This window comes from Rattus norvegicus, chromosome 2 (assembly GCF_036323735.1).
Source record: "Rattus norvegicus strain BN/NHsdMcwi chromosome 2, GRCr8, whole genome shotgun sequence".
NCBI classification, from domain to species: Eukaryota; Metazoa; Chordata; class Mammalia; order Rodentia; family Muridae; genus Rattus; species Rattus norvegicus.
In genome coordinates, this window is record NC_086020.1 from 185,774,951 (window position 1) to 185,791,940 (window position 16,990).

Consider the following 16,990-nt stretch of genomic DNA (forward strand, 5'->3'; position numbering starts at 1 on the left):
TATAACTCTCTCTCTCTCTCTCTCTCTCTCTCTCTCTCTCTCTGTGTGTGTGTGTGTGTGCGCGTGTGTGTGTGCGCTTGTGTGTTGAAATACTTTGAACCAAAACAAAGGAAGCGCTGAGTGAGAGTAGACACTAGGTCATTCATGACAGGGTTTTCTAGGGAATCATGAAGGGAGCTGAGATTTGAGGAGCCTGATCCAAATATCTTTATAACTAAACATTCTATCTCAGAACCGATGTGAATAAAATGGACCACCAAAATGACACAGGGCTGGAGGAGAACTTTGTCCTGCTCTCCGCTGAGGTCATTCTATTGCCAGCCTCTGCCAGGGACTGCTCATTGTACCCACACGGCCCCACAGTGAGAAGGAGAGGCCTGGAGGCAACTGCTCTATGAAGTCTTTAAATGAAACCGAAATGAAAGTTCACTTCCTCGTTGTGGATACTTCATGTGACAAGCTCCAATTTCTTTTTAGAGTCATTTCGACCAGCCTCCTGCTGCCTGGGACATCTTTAGAGTGAGCACCACACTTCACGGTGACCATGAGGACTCCTGCTCATGCCGCCATGTACGTACTGTCTGGTTTTTGTTTTGTTTTGTCCATATGTGGTCTTAAACATTCTCTATCTTTTCATCAGCCAGCTGCGGGCTTTTTAAATCTTTGCTTTCAGGAAGTAAGCTGAAAACAAAAATCATGTCACCCATTCACCTCTTGTTTTTCTGACTGGGAAGTGTCTGTTTGAGCGACTCCTGTTGACTTGAATCTCTACGATGAGGCTTAAACCTGGGTTTCTGTGAAGCATAAGTTGAAGGCTCACACGGTAAAAAGGTTCAGTTTCAGCCGGGCAGTGGTGGCTCACACCTTCAATCTCAGCCCTCGGGAGGCAGAGGCAAGCGGATCTCTGAGGTTTTGGCCAGCTACAGCCAGGGATACACAGAGAAACTCTGTCTAAAAAAACTAAAATAATAACAACAGTAACAACAACAGCAACCAATCAATCCAGTTTCAGGCGACTACTAAATTTCTGTTAAATATAGGAATGGAGTGGGCGTTAACTGTGCTTTTTAGAGACTGGGTCTCATCTCTCTCTCTCTCTCTCTCTCTCTCTCTCTCTCTCTCTCTCTTTCTCTCTTTCTCTTTTTTCTTTTCTTTTTTTTCAGAGCTGGGGACTGAACCCAGGGCCTTGTGCTTGCTAGGCAAGCGCTCTACCACTGAGCTAAATCCCCAGCCCCCTGGGTCTCATCTCTTAACTCGGTATAAAGACCAGGCTGGCCTCTAACTTATGGTACTTCTTTCTGCCTTGCCTCTGTCTCCTGAGTGCCGGGATCAAAAGTGTGAGCCACTATACCTCACCAGGTTTTGCTATCCCCTTGAAACAGATATTTGATTTGTTGGGGGAAAATGTGAAAAAGAAAAATAACCCAAGCGTGTAAAAAATCTAAGAAGCAAGTTGACCTTTAGCTTTCTCTAAAGGTGAGGGAGTGTCTGTTTCTCTGTTTGACAGTGACACTTGAGCTGCTTGGTCGTTTGTATTAACTCTGGTGTTCATGTTCAGGCCAAGGACCTCACCCATACGAGGCAAGCATCATACCGTGGACTATATCCCCAGTCCTATTTATTGATTTGGAGATTTGATCTATCTGTGTTGCCTAAACAGGCCAGGAACTCACTCCCTTGTTGAGACAGTCTTCCTGCCTTGGCTTCTTAAGATGGGCCCATAGGTATCCACCACTGTACCTGGCTTATTTTTGAAATTAAATTTTGACTGATATGAGAAAAGAGAGCGATTATACATATTAATGAGGTTCTGTGTAGTGTTGCTGTACATACACTGTAGTGGTGACCCCTTAAGATAGACACATGTCCTCCTTAGGAGAGTTTCTTTAAGAAGGGAGGAAGGGAGAGGTGGCTCAGCAGTTAAGAGCACTGTCTGCTCTTGCAGAGGTCCTGAGTTCAATCCCCAACAACTGCACAGTGGCTCACAGTCATCTATAATGTGGTCTGATGCCCTCTTCTGACATGCAGATAGAGCACTCATATACATAAAATAAAAATAAATAAATAAGAAAAAAAAGAAAGAAAGAAGGGGAAAGGAGAATTCTCCTAAAGTAGATTCATTAGAAAATCCTAGAAAGTCCTTGATTTTAACTTTGCAACTATGTTTGGAAAAATTCTTTTTTTTTTAAAGTTTTTTGTGCATGGGTGTTTTGCCGACACCTGTGTATGTGCACTAAATGCATGCAGTGTCCATAGAAACCAGAAGAAGGCAACAGTTCTTCCTCAAACTAAAGCCATAGAAAGTTGGTTGTTGCACTATGAGGGCCAGGACTCAAACCCAGGTCTTCTGGAAGAGCAGCCTCTTAACCACTGAGCCATCTCTCCAGCCCCATTTGGAAATTTTTCTGAAGATGATATTATTATTATTATTATTATTATTGTTATTGTTGTTTTTATTATTATTATTATTATTGTTATTGTTGTTTTATTATTGTTGTTATTGTTATTGTTATTGTTGTTTTTATTATTATTATTATTATTATTATTATTATTATTATTATTATTATTTCAGACAGTATCTGTCTACATAGCCGTCCTGGAACCACTATGTAGACCAGGCTAGCCCATGAACTCTCAGAGATCCACCTGCTTTTGCCTCCTGAATTCTGAGATTAAAAGCATATGCTACTGCCCAGTTGAAGAGCCCTCCTTAAAGTATTAAAATTACTACTGTAGTATTTTGGACATAATTTCTTCTTTATCCTGAACATTCCAGGAAGTCACCTGTGTCACAAACTTACGGGACTATGTTCCTTTGACAGACGTTGTTCCTTTTTTTTTTTTTTTTTGGTTCTTTTTTTCGGAGCTGGGGACCGAACCCAGGGCCTTGCGCTTCCTAGGTAAGCACTCTACCACTGAGCTAAATCCCCAGCCCCAACGTTGTTCCTTTCTTTTGAGAAGACTTTTGATGACACATTGCAGCCATGGTGATGGTGCACACCTGAACCTGTAATCTTAGCACTTGTGATTTGGAATCAGGCAGACTGCTACAGGGTTGCCTGGGCTGTGTGACGAGTTCCGGGATAGCCTGGGCTGCAGAGCGACCTATCTTTATAAATAAAAACAAACAAAAGAGAACTATGCGATCAAAATACACACAGCTAACGGCTATGCTTCCTCTGTGCCCTTCTCTTAAGCAGACGGAGATGGCTGTTTTGGGTGCCCCTGGTGTGCTCTGTGACAATGGAGCAACTGCAGAGAGACCCTACCCTGGACCACCACTGGGATCTCTGGAAGAAAACGCATGAGAAGGAATACAAGGATCAGGTAGCTGGTTGTCCCCTGAGCAGTGAGCTTTTGCACAGCGCCCTGCTTTCCCCATCCCCAGACAACATTGAACAAGCAGTGTTCTCTAGGCTCACTGTGCACTTATTTTTGGCTAGATATTGCTTTGGGTAGAAACAGAGCACACTCCTGTTGCCATGGAGCTCTCGTGATGGTGTGAGAAACTGTACTCAGTCAGTAAACAGGCATAGGTCTGATGGTGACGGACCAGGAGAACATATAGAGCAAGGCCTGGATGAGTGGGGACCTGGACGACAGTGGTGATGCCTCCTACCAGGGGTGTGGTAGGAGGGCAAGGGAAAGCCCAGCCAATCAGGCAACATTAGAGCCGAGGACTGAGAGAAAGGGCAACAGACAAAAGGGGTGGAAGGGAGGGACAGTCCAGGGCCAGGGAACACGCACAGAACTCCCAGGAAAGACCACATTTGGCACATTTGAGGAACAGAAACCCTTGGCTATGAAGGTGGTATAGTGGGTAAAGTACTGGCTAGATTTGAGGAACTGAGCTCAGGCGTGTGCACCGTAGCGTGTCCTCCTAACTTGAGGTGGAGAAACCACTGTGAGCAATACAGCCTGGAACAGGCAGGGCCAAACAAGAAACCCCGTTTCACAGTGTGGAAGGGGAAGATCTGAGACCTCCACATAAACACTGCTCACACCAGTAATTCACACGCTAATTCACATGTGTACACACACACACACACACACACACACACACACACACACACTGCACTGAGAGAGAGAGATAAAAATAGACATTTTAAAACGTTGTGTGGATGAGTGTGTTGCCTAGATGTGTCTGTGTACCATGTGTGCAGTACCTTTTAAGGACAGAAGAGGGAGTCAGATCCCGTGGAACTGGACTTACAGACAACTGAGCTGCCAGGTGGGTGCTGGGAATCAAACCTGGATCCTCTCTGTAAGAAGCAACCGGGGCTCTTACCTTCTGAGCTACTCCTGCAGCCCAGTGCCTTCTCCCCACTTATTCATTTTGTTATGTGTATTAGTGATTTGCCTGCCTGTATGTATTAGTATATGACACACTACATGCCTGCAGGTGTCAGGCCTCCAACCCCACACCTGGAGGTCAGAAGAAAGCAGTGGGTCCCATAGAACTGAAGTCATGGCTACTTGTAAACTCACTACCATGTGGGTGCTGTGAACCAAACCTGGGTCCTCTGTAAGAGCAACAAGTGCTCTTAACCACTGGGTCAAATGCTCCAGCCCCCAGTTAAAAAAATACAATTTTGGGGCTGGGGATTTAGCTCAGTGGTAGAGCGCTTACCTAGGAAGCACAAGGCCCTGGGTTCGGTCCCCAGCTCCGAAAAAAAGAACCAAAAAAAAATACAATTTTATTTTATTTTTAAATATGTGTCTGTGCGTCTGTACATGCATGTGAGTACAGGGACCTGGTGGTCAGGCCCACAGCACGTGGTTGTCAGCTGACTGATTTGGGAGCTGGGACCAAGCTTGGGTCCTCTGGTAGAGCAGCAAGTGATCTTAACTTGCGTAAGTAATATTTTTAAAACAGTACAGCCTCTGGCCCACAGAAGTGCTCCAAGATAGAATTTTGGTTTTTTGGTTGATTGGTTGTTTTTTGTTTTGTTTTCCGGACAGAGTTGCTTTACATAGCAGCCCTGGCTGTCCTGGAACTATCTCTGTAGACCAGGCTGGCCTCCGACTCACAGAGCTCCACCTGCCCAGCCCTGAATGCTCTTACTTCTCTTCTTTGACGCTGTGCTTAGGCTTTATTTCCGAGCACACTTGCTGCTCAATCTTGAAATGTTAACCATAACTCCAAACAAGTAGGTCCTGTAACTATATAATATTTTTTTCCAAATTAACACACGAATTGAAGTACACGGTGTTTACCATTGGTCCTAACAATCCGCTGTACAGCAGGCAGCTCTTGCCTGAGACTCACACCCTCCCATCCCCATCTGCCAATCGTTCTTCCTCCAGCCTCTGCCTACGTCTACAAGTGTGGCTTTTGTACTTTATTATTTTATCTATTAGTTGATTAATTAATTGGTCCTGAGGATGGAATCTGTGTGCTACACCCTGGGTGAATTAGATATTGGTAAAATATCAAGGAGACCCTGAGGCTAAGTGTCTTCTGTGCCTGGATCGTCCAACGGAACGTGCTCGAGTTCACCTATCTTGTTACGTGTGACAGAAGCCCTCCTTTTAAAGGCTCACTAGCAGTAGGCTGTGTATCTGTACCATGTTTTTGTCTGTCCTTTTATCTAGGTAAGACTCATCAACTGGTTCTGTAGCGTCGTCACTGTGAATGGTGCTGCAGTAAACACAGGCGGGGGAATCTCTCCCATGTCTTGGTTTCGCTTTGTTTAGATGTATATCCAGAATGGGGTGGGGCTGCTAGACCACAGGGAGGTTTGTTTTCAGTTGATTGAAATATCTGTGTTACATTTACTTGTTTGTTTATGATTGAGAATTGTGTGTGCATGTGGGGGGTGTGTGCGTGTGCATGTGTGAGTGTGTGTGTGTGTGTGTGTGTGTGTGTGTGTGTGTGACTACCACTAAGCCTATTCTTCCAGCCCTCTATGTTTTAAGTCTTCTTGTTTACTCATACGATTTATTTGTATATGTAGCGTGTAGTTTTGTCTACATGACTTTGCGTTCCTGGCTGGATGCACGAACTCAGTCCAGGAGCTCTCTCGTATCCATGGGTGAAAGCCACATGAGTTTATTTTTAATACACTTTTTAGCTCAACAGCCGGGCACTTCCAAGCCTCCCACAGCCATCATGCCCTTACCTTCACCCCTAGCTCAACACCTCTAAATCTGCCTTCAGTTTAATTGCCCAGTCACCGTCTGTGAAGCCCATTGGCCTAACTGCCCAAGATGCTTTTGGACAGCTTTCTCTTTCTGCCTACATTTTCCCCTGTAGTTCTGAGTCTTCCCTGTCCCCCTTGAGCCCCCCAACTCCCCACCCCCAATATCTTGATTCTTCTCTTCCTCTCTCCTCGCCCTCGGAACGGGCAAGTCCTGCCTCTTTCTTTCCACCCAACCATTAGCAACTGATATTTTTATTGATAGTTCAAAAAACAATTGGGGGCGACAACCTTCAGTGTCAATAACAGATTCCTGATCAAAGCATCAGAACCAGCCCCCTACATGTATTTATGGCATGTGTCAACGTATGTGTGTGCGTGAGTGTGCACATGTGGGAATCAGCAGAGGCCAGGAGAGAGCATTGCATCCCCTGCATCTGGAAGCAGCAGCCAGGACCCAGTGTCAGTTGGGAACTGAACTGGGGTCCTTTGCAAGAGCAGTAAGTGCTCTTAATTACTGAGTCATCTCTCAATCCCAGGTTGTTGTTCTTGTACTTTTAAAAAAAAGTGTGTGTGTGTGTGTGTGTGTGTGTGTGTGTGTGTGTGTGTGTGTGTGTTTGAGACAGAATCTCTACATAGCTCTAGTTGTCCTGGAACTCACGTGTAGGCCAGACTGGCCTTGAATTTACAGAGATCCCTCTGCCCTGCCTTCCTAGTGCTGGGATTGAAGGTGTACGCCACCACACCGGCTGTTTGTTTACATTTTTATTGGTTTATTTTCTGTGTATTTTCACACACACACACACACACACACACACACACACACACACACACACGGTGCTATAACTGGGGGAATGGGGGAATTCTTGCCTTCCACCACATGGGTTCCAGGTCATCATGCTTGGCTTCAGGTGCCTTTGCCCGCTGAACCATGTCACCTCCTGTTTTTATCTTCAGTCAATTGTGATTCTTTTGTGCCAGGTAAGGACCTGGTTTTATACTTCTGCATATAGATCAAGATTCCAACCCTAGTAGAGCGAGGAGGTTGTTCTTTCTATGTTTTTGGCATCTATGCTACAAATCAACTGACCATAAATGCCTGTGTTTCTGGGTTCTCTGTTGTCGTGCACTCTCGGGCCTGTGTGCCTTGGCACTGTGGCCTGTGGTGCCTTTTGGGATGAGGTATGTGACGCCTACTCTTTTGTTTATATTGCTCAAGACGTGTTGGAAGTTCGAGGTGGCTGTAGCTCTGTGTAAACTTTCCAGGTTGTTTTGTGTTCGTGAAGAACTCTATTGGAATTTTGACAGGGATTACATTGAGTCTCTAGATTGTTTCTGAGTAGTCTGGCTGTTTCTCTAATCTAATTTTTCCAATCCTTGGATACAAGCGGTATCACCCTGAATTTCACCAAAGTTTTTATAGTTGCCTCTGCAGAACTGCACGCTCTGTATCTATGGATTCCATAAGCTATGCACTGGAAATACTCCTTGTGGTGGGGCACGGTAGCACACACCTGAAATCCCAAGTACTCGGGAGGTAGAGACAGAAGAATCAAGAGTTCTAGACGATACTTAGCTATGTAGTGAGTTAGTGAGTTTGAGGCCAGTCTAGGGGGCATCAGAACCTGTCTCAAAGGGGGGGGGGCCTGGCAGCACAGGTCATCAGGTGAAGGCACTTGCCACATGCCTGATGGCGTGAGCTGGATCACCAGATCTCATGGTGGAAAGAAAGAAACCGCCCCACAGAGTGATCCTCTGACTTCCACCCACGTGCTATAGACATGCCCACATGTACACACACACACACACGCACACACACACACATACACACACACACGCATGCATGAATCACTAAGTGCTAAAGATTAAACAAAGCAAACACATCTAAGCCTAAACACAAGTAGAGGTTAAAAAATCACATCTGAGTGAATCTGTGTAAGGGTGGGTGTACGTGAGGGCCGGGATCTGAGAAGGTGAGGAGAGGGCATCGAATCCCCTGGCACTAGTGTTAGAGGTGTGTAGAGTTACATCACCAACATCAGTGCTGGAACAGAACGTAACAGAATGTGTGTCCACTTCAAGAGCAGTATGTGCTTTTAACCACTAAGCTCTCTCTCCCTCTCCAGCCTCATAGACTGGACTATTTTTTCCCTCAACATCCCCTACACAATACAACATAGCAACCATATTGTATTATATAAATAATCTAACAGTTAATTGAAGTGTATGTATATTCATGCATGTAGGTGGGTAAATTATATAAAATACTTTGTTTTGTGATCTTTGGAGACAGGGCCTCACTGTGTATCTTCTATTTTTACTTACACATGTGAGTGTTTTGACTGCATGTATGGCTCTGTACAGTGTGCATGCGGTGCCCTCAGAGGTCAGAAGAGGGCATTGGATCCCCTGGAACTGGAGTTACCAATGGTTGTGAGCTGCCATGTGGGTGCTGGGAATTGAGCCTGGATCCCCTGGAAGAGCAGCCAGTGCTCCTCACCACTGAGCCTCTCTCCAGCCCCCTCAGTCTGTATCTTCAGCTGGTGTGGCACTCACCGTGAAGTCCAGGATGACTGAACTCCCAGACACCTCCCTGCTTCACCCCCTGAGTGTGTGCCATTGTATTCAGCTTATGCCACTTGAGCCTTGAGCATCCAGGGCTCAAGGGAAGCCCGGAGTCTAATCCCTCACGGTTTCCTCAGACATCGCCCTTAGCCCTCACTTCCTTTCAGGTATTTTCTATGCGTGGGTGTGGGTATTGTGGACATAAAGCTAGGTTCTCCTACTTCAGAGCAAGCACTTAGTGACTGAGCCATCTTCCCAGCTCAGGAACACGACGTTTAACAAGTGTCCTACCTTAATAACTGATCTCCAAGTTAACTTACTCTTTTTCCATCCCTTCGGGCTATTTAGACTCACTCTCTCTTGTCCTTCTTTTCTCCTCTAGGGTTTGAAATTCGTTCACTATGTGCCTACTCTATCTTAAACATGAGACCCTGTCTCAAAAAAAAAATCAAAATGAAAGTCAGAAGTATAATAATTACATTACGACTTGCAGTAGTGGTGCAGTAGGGCTAGTTTTATGTCAAGTTGACATAAGCTACAGTCATTGGGGAGGAGTGAGCCTCAACTGAGAAAATGCCTCCATAAAATTAGGCTGCGGTCAAGCCCCATAGAGCATTTTCTTAATTAGTGATTGATGGGGAGGGCCCAGTGCATTCTGGGTGGTGCCATCCCTGGACTGTAGTTCTGGGTTCTATAAGAACAAGCCATGAGGAGCAAGCCAGTAAGCAGCACCCCTCCACGGCCTCTGCATCAGTTCCTGCCACCACGTTCCTGCCCTGCTTGAGTTCCTGTCCTGATTTTCCCTTCAGTGATGAACAGTGATGTGGAAACTCAAACCAAATAACCCCTTTCCTTCCCATGTTGTTTTGGTCATGGTGTTTCATCATAGAAATAGATTCCCTTAATGAGGACAAATGATTATCAGAAGAAAATGAAAAAAAAACAAAAAACCAAAAAACCCCAACCTCAAATAGCCAGAGAAGCAGAAATTTATAGTTGACTGAGTGGGTTTTCAGGAATGAGAAAGAATCTTATGAATATTTACATAGTTAGGTGTGAGGAGCATGCAGGAGCTGAGGCAGGGGGATGGCTGTGAGTTTGAGGCCAGCCTGAGCTTCAGTATGAGTTATTAGGACAGCCAAGGCTACATAACAAGGCTATGTCTTTGAAAGAAAGAAGGAAAGAAAGATCTAGAAAGATTAGAGCTTATTGCCTGTAAGGGACCTGCATCAAACGCAAACTTCTAAGTTTGGAGTTTTAAGAATCAATGTTACAACAAATAAAAAAGGAAAATAGAAGGAAATTCACTGTCTGTATAATATATTAATAAGTATCTAAAAATTAAAAGCAAGAATTCGAATTAAAATGTGATTTTAGCAGTTGTTGTGGATGTATTCATTTGTCTATGTTTTTAGACAGATCCACATTTAGTAGAATACTGTTTGGGGCACTAGAGAGACAGCTCAGCAGTTGAGAGCACCTACTGCTCTCACAGAAGACTCAGGTTTGCTTGGCGCAGGGTGGGTGGCCCATAAACTATCTGAAACTCTAGCTCCATAGGGTCTGATGTCCTCTTCTGACCTCTGTGCAAACCTACCCACATGCTCACACATACACACATACACACGGTGGGGATGGGTATTAAAATCAATAAAATAAGTTCACTTGCATTCATTTTCCTTCTGTTTCAGAATGAAGAAGACGTACGACGTCTCATCTGGGAAAAGAATCTCAAGTTTATAATGCTTCACAATCTGGAACATTCTATGGGAATGCATTCATACAGTGTGGGCATGAACCACATGGGAGACATGGTAGGTAAAACACAAGCAATCCTTATCTCATGAGTGGGCAAGTGCCAGGCTGTGCACAGCACTGTCCTCAGGGATCTGTGGAGCTCTGGCCTGGCCTGAGTGGCCAAAGAGGTGCAGCTCTCCAAGGGGAACCTGGAGCAAGGCGGGTTGCCGGGCCTCTTCCACAGCCACCGCTGTCCTGGAGTTGGTATCAGCAGGCAGATAGGGGCCAAGGTCCAGCCATGGAGCAGGAAGTGGCTGTGGCAGGCTCAAGCACCCAGCTGGTTGGGCCAGGTCCAGGTCCTGATGAAAGCCTCAGGAGAGAATCCTCTTCCCTGAAGTGTCGTTACTTCTGGAATTGACAGGCGCTCTGAGACGATCATTGGTGAAATGGTTCGTGTGCACTTTAACCTCATGGGTAGGACCTTATAGACATTTTGGAGTGTGCTGGGATCTAAAGGCAGATGCTTTCCATTGGCTTGGTCTGAGATGTTAGGGATGCCCCATTTGCATGTAGGACTCAAGGTGCTATCCCTATGTGACTGATTGTCACGGTACTCTCAATGGAGCGTCGTGCGTTCCATGACAGGAACCTGGTCAGGAGCAGATTTAAATGCCTACCATTTTCAGTTAAGAGATTTGCCAGGGTTCAGCTCAGCCTTACCAGGTTTTCTGTCCCATGGCACAGTCTGCTGCCCCATAGGCAAGTATAATTTTTGTGTGGTCAAAAGTAATTTTAAGGTACACTTGGATATCAACAACCAAACCAAAAGAAACTGTGTAGCCAGGACTGGAATATGGGTCAGGGGCAGGGTATCATTCTCCTCTCTCACTGGGAGCGTATAGGACCTTGGTGCCGTGGTCTCTCTTTTGTATGCTGCCTATGAATACTGAATGGTCTCTGCCAGTTGCATCCCCGGCCCTCTTCATTGGTCTACACAACCAAAAAATGTATAATGCAGCCAAAGTTAAGAATCACATTACTTTAAAAATAAAGACAAAATCCAGGCATGGGGAAATGCTCAGGCCTGCTAACCAGGAGAGCAGGGTATCCTGGCAGCCAGTGTAGATCAAACTGACACAGATACCCATGCACGCGCGCGTGCGCGTGCGTGCACACACACACACACACACACACACAGGCAAAAGATAAAAAATAATAAGGAGGAAATGAGGACTTGGGGATTTAGCTCAGTGGTAGAGCGCTTGCCTAGGAAGCGCAAGGCCCTGGGTTTGATCCCCAGCTCTGAAAAAAAGAACCAATAATAATAATAATAATAATAATAATAATAATAATAAGAAGAAGAAGAAGAAGAAGAAGAAGAAGAAGAAGAAGAAGAAGAAGAAGAAGGAAAAATACTTCTACTGGGTTTGGAAAGGGAACATCCTTGGAAACCATTTTCTATTCAAATGTAGCTGTATCCTTGTAGTTCTCGGAGGGAAAGCAGCTTGCCTTGCTTTATACATTGCTTTGCAAGAATCTACCTTTCGGTCAATCAAAAGTCTGTAACTTCTAGTTTTTACCATGTTCTATTCTCCTTCCCACTGCTTAAACTATGTTGATCATGGAAAGTGCAAAATTAAAGAGACACAGAGCTCACCTCAGTCAGCACCCACAGTCACCTCAGACAGCTCCCACCACACAGTCACCTCAGATAGCTCCCACAGACAGTCACCTCAGTCAGCACCCACAGTCACCTCAGATAGCTCCCACAGACAGTCACCTCAGTCAGTACCCACAGTCACCTCAGTCAGCACCCACAGTCACCTCAGTCAGCACCCACAGTCACCTCAGACAGCTCCCACAGTCACCTCAGACAGCTCCCACAGTCACCTCAGACAGCTCCCACAGTCACCTCTGATAGCTCCCACTGTCACCTCAGTCAGCACCCACAGTCACCTCAGACAGCTCCCACAGTCACCTCAGACAGCTCCCACAGTCACCTCAGACAGCTCCCACAGTCACCTCAGACAGCTCCCACAGTCACCTCTGATAGCTCCCACTGTCACCTCAGTCAGCACCCACAGTCACCTCAGATAACTACCACAGACAGTTCACCTCCCAGTCAAGTTATAATTACTTGGGTGCTACTACTATTAATTTTTCTTAGTTTTAAAATATATTCCCATTTGTAATTCTTAGGAAGAAAGAGAAAAAGAAAGAGAGAAAGAAAGAAAGAAAGAAAGAAAGAAAGAAAGAAAGAAAGAAAGAGAGAGAGAGAGAGAAAGAATAGAAAGATAGATGGGAGTCAACCAGCAAATAGCTTACCAGGTAAAGGTACTTACTGCCAGGCCTGACAGCCTGAGTTCAATCCCTGGGACCCAGATAATAGAAGGAGTGAACTGATTCCTGCAAGATGTTCCTTGACTTCCACATGGGAGCCATGGTACACCAGCTGCCACAAACACATGCACAAGGGGGGAAGGGAGGGAGGGAGGGAGGGAGGGAGGGAGGGAGGGAGGGAAGAGAGAGGGAGGAGAGAAGGAAAAATTAAAGGTTCTAAGTGAGAGTGATGTTAACTTGCTTTTTAGACACCTGAAGAAGTCATAGGTTATATGGGCTCTCTGAGAATTCCCAGGCACTGGAATAGAAGTGGCACTCTCAAGTCAAGCTCTAATCAGACATTGCCCGACTCTGTGGACTGGCGAGAAAAGGGCTGCGTCACTAATGTGAAATACCAGGTTAGTGTCACCAGCCCAGCCTCTGCCTGTGGCTGAGTGCTCTCTTCCTGTCTCGCTGCACACTCTGGCAGTGAGTCTCACTGTCTTCTTGTCACTCCCTGGCTTCTTCGTTATTCTCATCTGCCCAACTACATCCTAAGGGTTTTGTTGTTGTTTGTTTTCATTTAGTTTTATTTATGACGTATTTCAGCTTATAGACTTAGCCCAGACTGGTCTCAAACTCACAACGAAACTAAACTAAGTTCCCCTCATACTTTGGATCTTGGCCTCTTAGCTTGCAAAAAATCTCTCTCTCTCTCTCTCTCTCTCTCTCTCTCTCTCTCTCTCTCTCTCTCTCTCTCTCTCTCTCTCCAAGACAGGGTTTCTCTGTGTAACCTGAAACACACTCTGTAGACCAGGCTGGCCTGATCTATGGTCTGCCTACCTGTGGCTCCCAAGTGTTGGGATTAAAGTGTATGCTGCAGCCATGCTGGCTGAGAGCACTTGCTGCTCTTCCAGAAGACCTAAGTTTGGTTCCAGCACCCATAACTAGAAACCCACACAGCCTGTAACTCCAGCTTCAGGGGATCCAACACCATCTTCTGGCCACTGTGGTTGCCTACACGTGCATGCACACATACATATACATAAATAAACAATAATAACACAAATCTTTCTTTTTAAAGCATCTATGACAGTAATGTCTGAAAATGGTTATCCTATGGCTAAAGCTTTTTGTATCAGGTATCATTCTGAGACAGCAACACTGGAGTTTGTGGATTCTTGTCACGAATGTCAATGAGCACAAACAGTAACTAAACTTTTAGATTTATTTATTTTATGTTTACAAGTGTTTTGGCTGTGTGTGTGTATGTGTGTGTGTATGTGTGTGTATGTGTGTGTATGTGTATGTGTATGTGTGTGTATGTGTGTGTATGTGTGTGTATGTGTGTATGTATGTGTGTATGTGTGTGTTTGTGTGTGTTTGTGTGTGTATGTGTGTGTATGTGTGTATGTGTGTATGTGTGTATGTGTATGTGTGTGTATGTGTGTATGTGTGTATGTGTGTGTGTATGTGTGTATGTGTGTTTGTGTGTGTATGTGTGTGTATGTATGTGTGTGTATGTATGTGTGTGTATGTGTGTATGTGTGTATGTGTGTATGTGTGTGTATGTGTGTGTTTGTGTGTGTGTATGTGTGTGTATGTGTGTGTATGTGTGTATGTGTGTTTGTGTGTGTATGTGTGTGTATGTGTGTATGTGTGTGTACGTGTGTGTATGTGTGTATGTGTGTGTATGTGTGTATGTGTGTATGTGTGTGTATGTGTGTGTATGTGTGTATGTGTGTACGTGTGTATGTGTGTGTATGTGTGTATGTGTGTTTGTGTGTGTATGTGTGTATGTGTGTGTATGTGTGTGTACGTGTGTATGTGTGTATGTGTGTATGTGTTTGTGTGTGTGTTTGTGTGTGTGTATGTGTGTATGTGTGTGTGTATGTGTGTGTATGTGTGTGTATGTGTGTATGTGTGTGTTTGTGTGTGTTTGTGTGTGTATGTGTGTGTATGTGTGTGTGTGGTATGTGTGTGTATGTGTGTGTGGTATGTGTGTGTGTATGTGTGTGTGTGTGTATGTGTGTGTGTGTGTGTGTGTGTGTGTGTGTGTTTGCTAGCTTGCACCACATGCTTGCAATACCTGCAGAAATCAGAAGAGGGCATCAGATCCCTAGAGCTGGGGTTACAGAAGGTTGTGAGCCACTATGTGGATACTGGACGCCAAAACTTGGTCCTCTGCAAGAGCAGCAAGTACTCTGAGCCCTCTCCAGCCACAGGAATGGAATCTTTAAGCTGCATTTTATTCTGAGAGATGGTGACTAGAGAAGACACTGGATGAACATTCTAGAAATCTGCCTTACATCTCATCTCCCTAGGCATCAGGCTTCATAAGGAGTGGAAATGAAGGACGTCAATCACTGACGAGCCTCTAGTCAAGTGGTGTGGCTTGTCTATGGCACTTGATGATGAGCCTCCAGACTGTATCTCCTTATTGCTTTTCGGGTAGCTGGTTCGCCTGTTTTCCAGGCCACCGAGCCTGTGTCACCTGGGATTTATAGCATTGACTCTGAACAGTGTCCTGCCCAGTGCCCATTCACAGTGTGTCCTGGTGTATTGTTTGCAATCGGTATGCGCATGTGCCTTTCTTCGATGTGAGGTGCAATGTGCCCTTAGAACACAGTATATGAAAATGCCTCTCTCTGTCCCTCCTGAATGGCTCAATTGGCCCTGAGTTATTTTGTCTCTCAAAAATCACTTTCTTGTTGAATGGAAAGAAAGAAAGAAAGAAAGAAAGAAAGAAAGAAAGAAAGAAAGAAAGAAAGAAAGGAAGAAAGAAAGAAAGAAAGAAGGAGAGAAAGAGAGAAAGAAAGAGAGAAGGAAAGAGAGAAAGAGAGAAAGAAAGAGAGAAGGAAAGAGAGAAAGAAAGAGTGAGAGAGAAAGAACGTGAGTGTTCCTAAGTATGGCATTGACTTTGACCGCGGAGGGTTACTGTAGACAAAAGGGAGAGCGTAGCCTGAGGCAGGGACATCTAGGAGAGTCCAGAGTGAACAGGGCCATGAGCCGTCCGGTGTGAGGATCGGAGAGAGCTAGGACAGTAAGAGACTGAAGAAAAGGGCCAGGTAACCAGAATGGCTGGTTATATAGAGGAGCAAGGGCAAATAGGGGAAGGGCAACCCAGTGCGTGGGCTGGGGGAAGTTTAGGGCAGGGCCAGGTTATGTGAACCATACCCTGTAATGGGTAGGGACTAAGGGATGCTGGAAGAATCTAGTGGCCAGGTCCACTTTGGTAAGTTAAATAGGCACCTCAGGGTTTGGGTCCTAACTAACCCTTATGGCATCTGTCTTCCTTTTAGGGGAAAGATGGTTTGAGACTTTGCGCATGTTCAGTGTCCACTATCAGTGCTCTCAAAATGCCTGCTGTGACCTGACATTCTCCCCACCAGGGCAGGTCCTTGCCTGGAGACTCTGAAAGAAGGAGGCCTCAGTGCAGCGGGGAGCCCTTCCTGGCCAAGCCAGAGCTGTCTTCTGCACCGCAGGAGCCATACGGATTCCACACCGATTCTTCTGTTTCAGGGCTCTTGTGGTTCCTGCTGGGCTTTCAGCGCCGTGGGGGCCCTTGAAGGGCAGCTGAAGCTGAAAACGGGGAAGCTGGTGTCTCTCAGTGCTCAGAACCTGGTGGATTGCTCAACCGAAGAAAAGTACGGGAATAAAGGCTGCGGGGGTGGCTTCATGACCGAAGCTTTCCAGTACATCATCGATAACGGAGGCATCGACTCAGAAGCTTCCTATCCCTACAAAGCCATGGTGCGTCACGTTTGTCCCCTATGACTTAGTTCCTCACCACTGCTGCACTGGCACCAACAAAGCACTGCGGGGACCCCTTCTAGAGCCCCACCTGCAGCTCCTCCGTGTCAAGAATTCTCTTTGAAATGCAGTGACCTTCTTAATCTACCCTGGGGTTTTGGGTTGTCCTTGTTTGTTACAGAGTCTCATGATGTAGTCCGGGCTGGTCTCGAACCTCGAACTCACTAACTACACAGCTGGGGAGGCTTTGAAGTCCTGTTGCCGTACCTTCCAAATGTTGAATTATAGGGTTTGCTGCCACTCCCTATACAGAAAATATTTTCAAACAAGCAAGTGTCATTCATATTTAAATACAGGCTTGATGAAACCATGGTAACAATGCCTTCTGTGTATTATCTGATATTTGGTTTTTCAGTCCTGCAACCCTCAATGTCCAGAGATATTTTCAGGTCATCAGCTAGCTCACTCTTCCACTT

General features: G+C 45.5%; 1 protein-coding gene across 2 annotated transcripts in view; it reads left to right on the forward strand.

Moving 5' to 3' along the window:
* The first annotated feature begins 365 nt into the window (after positions 1–365).
* Positions 366–16,990, forward strand: part of Ctss (cathepsin S) — a 28,125-nt gene continuing 11,500 nt past the window's right edge. The window contains exons 1-5 of one of the 2 annotated variants that reach the window (XM_063282416.1): positions 366–570; positions 3,198–3,327; positions 10,397–10,519; positions 13,031–13,180; positions 16,284–16,514. In XM_063282416.1, coding sequence (XP_063138486.1) covers positions 545–570; positions 3,198–3,327; positions 10,397–10,519; positions 13,031–13,180; positions 16,284–16,514 — 660 coding nt within the window. In that variant the 5' untranslated portion in view covers positions 366–544. The remainder of the gene's footprint in view (positions 571–3,197; positions 3,328–10,396; positions 10,520–13,030; positions 13,181–16,283; positions 16,515–16,990) is intronic. The other variant, NM_017320.2, reaches the window with a different exon arrangement.